We start from the raw sequence: 8,052 nt of genomic DNA on the forward strand, positions 1-8,052 counted from the left end.
ACAAAAGTAGGTATCCTATGTGTGCCAGACTATGGACTACATCTAAGCCATATTTCATCGAGACCCGTGCAGCAGTTAGGTTATAATTTTGTATTGCGTTAAAAATGTGCTAGGTTCTAAGAACCGTTTGAGATTTAAAGAATGTTCTTCCATTAAAACCATTTTTAATAATGACTAGAATGAGCGATAGCGGCTGTCATTAAAATTCAGGTTGCTTGCTCGTTTTACGCCTATTACCATAAAAATATAACGCAATCACCATCAACAACCACCATAATAACTCAAAAAGCATCAAGGGATAAAGCGACATCCCATAAATATTATCCCGCGTCACGTCCACGCGGTATTAATTCAAAAACCCATTAAGGCAACTTTTAAATGGCAACTGGGCCAGTAAACACCGTGATATATTGTGGACGCAGGTGATATATTCGTAAACGGATCAAGCCCGTATTATTGTAATCCTCCTGCAAGGTCGACGTTAGTATCAAATTATAGCATTGAAATACATATAGGCTTAGTAACTAAACATCTTGCACACAATCTCAGAACTATTAAAGAAGCAACATATAAAATATATACCGATTTTGTATACTATATGTGACTAGCTACACGCGACTCAGTCTGAGTGCAATTGAAAAAAGCAAAAGTAAGTAGCCTATGTGTCCTTCAAGACTATCCTAAAAAGCTCTGCCAAATTTCATCAAGGTCCGTTCAGCAGTTTAGGCTACAAACTCTAACAAACATACATCCATCTTAACTTTTATATTTATACTATTAGCAAGATAAAGATCCATCTCCTCAATCTCCTCAAACGCTGTATAAACATATATACAATAAAAGTCTCACCGGAAGAATCTGCCGACAATGCCCATGCCAAATTGCCTCCTATTCGAATTGTCTGCCAACGGCTCGAGCATCGGCGTGTGTATTCGTGCTCCCCCCACGGCGCACGCCGCCCCCGCGCCCCATGAGACGCTCCTCTCGGGCCGCCTGTACTCCACGCCAGACACCACCGGCGAACGACCGCTGTCAACATAAACGCTAAATGTACATTTGAGAGAACAGGTCCGCATTCCCGAACAACTCGTCCACAATCCAATTGGATTCACGTCATGACTTTAAGGCTTTTTGTCATTCAGTACTATCTGTTAGGAAAAGTAAAAAGTGATTAAAAACATCGCATTGTGTACCATACCCATTTCAAAATGGGTACTGTGTGATGTTAAAAGTAAGCTTTAAGGTACAAATTTCTACAATTTAGACATTAAAAGTGATGAAAGTATAGTTTATTTACGTAAGCATTGAGAATAGGAATAAAAATAAATGAAAGTCGACTTCTTAAACAAATTAGAGTAGTGACAAACAACAAATATGAAATCCTCGAAGAACATTCATTAATCATCTCGATAACTTTATGACAAATTGTATTACAAGATAATTGTACAAATGATTGATATCCAATAATGTCCGTGCAATAATGTTAAGTGTATAACGCGTCTTTATCCGTGGGTATCCTTCCCCCAGATCTCTGTGACAAGGGTCGCAGAAATCGCGGACTTAATCTCCGCTTCGACTTACATATGCTCATCGTATTAAGTATTCCAGCCTCGATTTCGTATATTGCCAATTTATCACTATTCTCTTGACATAGTTGACTTAAGCCTATTTTATATACCCTTGTATATATTCATACAGATGTATATAGAATATTGTCTACGCGTAGAAAGTTATCGAAATTTATACAACAAAAATATTTACAAGCGATTTAAAACCTTGACAGATATTTTTTTGCATAATTAGTTAATTGTAAAATTAATGCAATGAATAACAAATCAACGTTTTGTAATAAAAGAATGGACGAGGAATAACAAATTAAATGCAAATCAAATACTACAGAAGTAGTGATTGAGAAATGGAAGGAAATTTAAATCACAGAACGATTTGCTTAGCGCACAATGGCGTTTAATCAATAAACAGTTAAACAATAACTTTCACAACAACTTCCCGTCTCGTTCCTCGGCGAGTTCACAATGAAACGTACTATTATAATTAGAAGCTAATTAATCTATCAAGCGCAACATGACGATGTATTAAGAGCTCGACGCTGAGCTGACTCTAGTACAATTAACTAAATGCTACTCTTTCAGTTTCAACTGAACTGAACATTGTGCAATTCTTAACTAAACGGACGGATTATTTTATCGTTGCCTTTTGATACATTAGTGTTAGGTTAAGTTTCAACAGAGTAAAACTCGAGTAGTTCGGAAACGCAAATCATGAAGTTATTGAATCAAAAATACTAACGAATGGTTGAAAGTAGCTGGAAAACCGACCTTAAAACGTATATTCAAGGATGTTTTTTTCCTACCCATTGTAGTAAAACGTTAGTTGTCCCTCACAATGCAGGTCTAATACTCGTCATAGAGTTAACTGAGGGTGTGCATTATGCGGTTAACTGATTGTATGTTGGCTGTAGCTTGTGACAGACTTCGTTTCATTAACTACAAGCATTAGTAATACTATGATTCAAACAAATGATATTACATTTTGCTGTAACACTCATTTTTCCAATCGATAGAAAATATCACATATTGAAAACTATAAAAAGGACTTTCACGCACAATGGTTAATATTACATCTATCAAGCTTGCTGATGAACATTTTATCATGCAAATAACAAGAAATGTAATTTGAATTAAATGTAGAGTTCGCAAATTAAGAGAATAATAAAATTGAAAAATTCTCCGGCTTAAAAAGAGATTCAGCAAAATAATATAAAAAAAGAATGACAAAATGTTTACTTCATCATGAAACAATCTAAATCTAAAAAGAAACTAAATTATTAAAATCAATTAAATATTTATTATTAAATAGCGTGATCGTAACTTAAAATTATTGTATTAATCATCAGTAGTCAACTTAACCGTGGAGAATGTTTATGCTTTACATTTAACTTAGTTATGCATGCACTTGCAAGCCCGCATTCATTAACTTAATTACATTCTTGACCTTTAGATGTCAGATAACAAAATAAGTTTTTCCATTTCATGGAACTGTAATTTTAATGTATAAGTGATCGATGGTTTACTATATTAGTGCAACTTTACACGTGTTTAAAGAGTCGTATTTTTGATTAGTAAAAACTTCGATAATGTAAATATAAACCTAACAATTTTGTAAAAACAGAACGGTCAATACAGTTTCTACAGTCTCTTGTCAAAATCATTTCGATATAATAACTTTGACTGTACATTGAAGGTATACATCGAAGTTATTTCGGTTTCTCAATGATGTTTTAACTAATGCTTGACCACGATGCCACATAATGTTAATTGGTCATGTGGTCGAAGGATGGTATGCGCTAGCTTAGTAAAGTACCCATTCACCATTCTCTTGTTTGCAACTTACTGTGTACATACTCATAGAGCATTAGAAAGTTATCATGTAATTTGCAGTAGTTACCCTTTCGGTCCATCAGCAACGTCGACTTCGTCGTGATGGTGTTGGTTGATCGGTGACGTCATAGGCACAGGAGCAAAGAAAACGTCATCGATATCGTCATCGACCTGAGCGGGTACGCTGCCTCGGAACGAGCGCGACCACTGCACTGAGGTCGATTGTCGCGATCTCCTCGTAACCGCCTGCGAAAATACGAGTTACAATAATAAGAATGCATAAAAAATACTACAATTTCCTTGACAATTAAGTCCCACCATCCCCATCGACCCTTCGAAAAAAGATATTACAATTTCCATGATATGTAACCCCATCAACCCACCCCCATCGACCCAAGGTAATCCAAGCTGAAACAGAGAAAAACGTGCGCTGTTAGCCGCATACATTCTTATACACGTGGTCAATGAATATTATTGTCCAGAACTTCCTAAAAAATAACAATAAATGAATACCTCCACACTATAAAAAATCAAGAGTATACTTTTGGGAACAACTTTCTTTAAGAATTAGGATTCCGTATACCTTCAAAATCTCATATCTTTGCGTGTTTTGAAGATTTAATAATGCTTTAGACGTATACCCAATCTTACATCGACAATTTAATTTGGCTTTAGTTGAAGAAATGTTATATTGCCTTTGAAGTTTAAAAGGTTATCCTTGTAATAAGTCGTAAAGGTCAATTGCAATATATTAAAGAAGTGGTTAAAAGGTCGTAAATGTCTCTCCATAATACATAGATTAAAATAATTGAGGTAGAACAGAACTCTTCTAGTGTAAACAAATGCCACTTCACATTTAAACGTCTCGGTCTAGACTTGTTACCCATTGGTAACATTACTTATTTACTCATATATAATATTGTAAATGTAAAAGTCTAAATGGATGGATGTTTGTTAGAGTTTGTAGCCTAAACTGTTGAATGGATCATGATAAAAGTTTTCATTAACCTAGAGTACAGTCTGGAAGAACATATAGACTACTCATTCTTTTTAATTCCATGTGGACGGAGTAGCGGGCGAACACTAGTAACTATTTTATACGTGTTGTCCAGTCTGTTTGCCGATAAGTTTAGTCTTTGGTAATATCAAAAATATTGGAGTCTAGCAAGGGAAGCAGTTGTATTTCGCGGTGTCATAGGCGAGTTCCTTCCGTAGATATTGGCGGGCACACGAACGTCTCCGGCCATTATTTACGACGCCATAACGCTCGAGCCGATCCCCAAAGACATCGCTTTTATAATTTATCGTTCGGAAATATTGTGGCCTAATTCGTCCGTCGCATATTTGGAACACACTAAAAAGAGAAATTATTGGAGGCTCGGGTTACATGAATCAATAGTTACAACATCATTTTTATCGTGCGTATGTAATTTTATATAAAAAATGGGAGACTTTTTATGCTCTAGTAGGTTGAATTACACAGCGCTTTTTATGTAACCCGATTAGTAATAAAATATGGCCCGTAATTGTCGTTTTATGTGTCACACGAAAAGGATTACCAAATATTTTTAGTAAATTACATATAAGTTTGCCTTGCGTAGACAATTTCAAGTTATTGTTTTCAAGTCTTTGTATAATATTGTATTTGTTACTTATAGCGATTGAACTGAACTATGCTCATGCATTTTATTCTCCTAAGATTAAGAGCTTATGGCTGTATTCAATTAGAATACAATTTAATTGCAAGTTTAAGAACTACTAAACGCTACGAACAACTTCGTAGCATCGTAGCTTCGTAGTCTCAAAACAAAAAACTTATCCCTTTGGATGGTAGATACTTGATAGTTTATTAAAATATATTCATTATTTTTATGTTTAAAATTGATTAAGATAATTAAATAATTAAGATAATTAAGATAATTAAATTAAGACATTAAGATAATTGAAATGAAAACACAAAATAAATATGCATGGTTAAGCTATTTATTACTAGATGTTCGCGTGCGGCTTCATCCGCAAGAATTTATAAATTTTTTGTTTGCATTTCTCAAATTCTCAATTGCAAATGTCAAAATACTAATTATAATACTTTACTATGGCAATCTTGCTTCCTTGATGTTGGCAGCAACTTATGGTATCTTTCCCACATTAGGGTTTTTATCCAAAATATTTACCGACTAAGTTTAATAGCGTGAAAATACATAGCCTAAAGCGTGACATAAGTGTAGGGCGTTTTATTAAAGAAAGAATTATTCAAAAACATGCTGTAATTGCTGACATCTTAGGCAACAAAGAAGTGTGTGTTTACGCTTTATTATAATAGTATAGATTAAACAAATGCGAATATTAAAAAAGTGCTTTGAAAGAACATATTTTCCTAAGACCGACAACGTATACGATTGGATAAAGTTTATCAATGAATATAAGATAGATTTCGGTTTTGTATTCAGTTTGAAAGACGATATAAGTTGATTCTGTGACGTAGAAATGAATATAAATATACAATAAAGTGGCAAGGAATTCTTTAAAGAGAGACCCACTAGAATTATGCATAAGGGTTGTCCGTTTGATGTAATACTCGTAGAATTGCAGTCCTTTTGACCGACTTTCATGAATTTAAAGCTATGGATTTTATAAGAAAACACACAATCCAATAACTATTGATGGAATTATAAAACTCTTTAGCCGAAAGCCCTTTTCCAATAAAAAAAACTCACTGGTTTTATATCTACAATAGTTGAATATTATTATTACAAGGAATTGTAAAAGTAACTATGATTATTGGCATTTTTTATATTTCAATTATACTATAAACTACGATCGTTCATTTAAAAAAAGGCTTGAGATATATTGCGTCAATACTTTGACACTAAGTTTAAAAAATGAGGCAGTCTTTTATTTCTTCGTTATAATAAAAGAGCAGATACGTAGGAAAGAAAATATAAAGTAAGTAATATCTTCTCCGTGGTATCATATTTTATATTATGTAATACTTTTAGTATCTATAAGTGATATAACTTTTCCGTTAGTTATTTACTAACTTAAATGCCCAACCTGTAAAAGTAGGTTAAGAGCTAACTACGCCACCTGTGGTCATAATGGCCGCTGTCGGTTTTACAGATTAAACTAACGTAACAAATTAGCTTAGTTTTTAGTTTGTAACTGAGTGTTGTTTAGAAATATGAAAGTAGTTTTAATTAACAGCGACTTTCATTTCAGAGTGGACCAGAGACAATAATAAAACTAAATAAAACAACCCAACTTAAAGCATATTATTTACTAATTACTATAGAATAGAATTCTTTAAACGAGACAGTTAGAAAAAAATCAGTTAAGGTCCTGGAAAATGTAAAATTTAAAATAAAACATATAAAAGCATTTTTAAATGTTTTCCAAGATGTAATATCGAATTTCTAGAAATTACCTCTAGATGTGTAAATTTTCCACCTATTGTGATATTTTTTTTTGCCTTTACGTAGTCTAGGAATTTAAATGTTGACCAGTATACCATACTTAAGATAAATGAATACGACTTCGTCTGTGTGAAGTTAAATTAAAAAAATATAGCTTATGTTTCTAAGTCATAGCGTATCTTTGTAATCTTGAAAGAATTTTTGAAATCTGTCCCGTGTTTTTTGAGTTATTTTAATACATACAAAAATCCGAAAATACAAATATTTCCTCTTTATAATATTAGTATAGATAAAAGTTAATGTTGGATTTTTAAATCCCGCAATTACCTAAACATGTTAACATTAATTTAAACTCTAGCTTTACCTATCGCAAAGTGCAGTTAATTTAGAAATGCACTAGACCACTTAAGCTTATTGTACTGCTATAAAACGTAATGGCTGTTATTTTCTTTTATGTACAAAAAAACTAAATCCTCCCAGCGGACAAACAGTAATTGTAATTAATTTTAGCAGATTGTAATACTAGAATTGAGAAGTGAATTCTAAGCCAGAGTATAATCTTGTTAAAATAGCTGCTTGCAATTTTCTCGGCGTTCTACAAACGATTTTCTTTGCAATAACGTTTTTTATCAGAAATAAGCACACCGTTTACGTTTTACACTTGAATTCAATTGTACAATTTAGATTGATTTTATATAGTTTTGTTTGCGACTTTTTTTCTCGTTCATTTTAGATTCAATAATCCTGTTATTTGTAAATAAATAGTAATACTGTATATTTAGAAGATTTAAGAATATTATATCAACACTTCTTTAACGTAATTTTCTCTATATATGAAATGGTCAGAGATAAAATTTAATCGATTTACGTATTTGTGTATGTCGTATGTTATTTGTGTTTATCATATCTTAGATCCCTTGGCGACTTAAGTTTTAATTATAAACCAAAGTTAGTTAAACTTAATTAGGCAAAAGTTAACATGAAATAATTTAAAGTCGTAAACAATTTGATATTACGTCATTTTGTATCTTTAAGTTCGCTCCCGTATATGTTAAATATGCACAAAAATATAGTAATAACTATAACTAATTATTTATATGTACCCGACGTTTTTACGATGACGGAAAACAACCTGATACAAGTTACACATATCGGCGAAGACATTCGAAGGTATGTGTGAAGTCAACCGATCCGCGGTGGGCCAGCTTGGTTGACTAAGACCTATTCAACCAACTAGGGTA

General features: G+C 32.9%; 1 protein-coding gene across 1 annotated transcript in view; it reads right to left on the reverse strand.

Annotated features, from left to right (window-relative positions):
* The window catches only part of LOC106106859 (inactive rhomboid protein 2), a 92,789-nt gene that overhangs the window by 5,115 nt on the left and 79,622 nt on the right, over positions 1-8,052 (reverse strand). The window contains exons 3-5 of the mRNA XM_013287518.1: positions 3,782-3,806; positions 3,466-3,644; positions 850-1,029 (exon numbers count right to left, since the gene is read on the reverse strand). Coding sequence (XP_013142972.1) covers positions 850-1,029; positions 3,466-3,644; positions 3,782-3,806 — 384 coding nt within the window. The remainder of the gene's footprint in view (positions 1-849; positions 1,030-3,465; positions 3,645-3,781; positions 3,807-8,052) is intronic.

The sequence above is a fragment of the Papilio polytes genome, unplaced genomic scaffold, assembly GCF_000836215.1.
Source record: "Papilio polytes unplaced genomic scaffold, Ppol_1.0 DF822067.1, whole genome shotgun sequence".
NCBI classification, from domain to species: Eukaryota; Metazoa; Arthropoda; class Insecta; order Lepidoptera; family Papilionidae; genus Papilio; species Papilio polytes.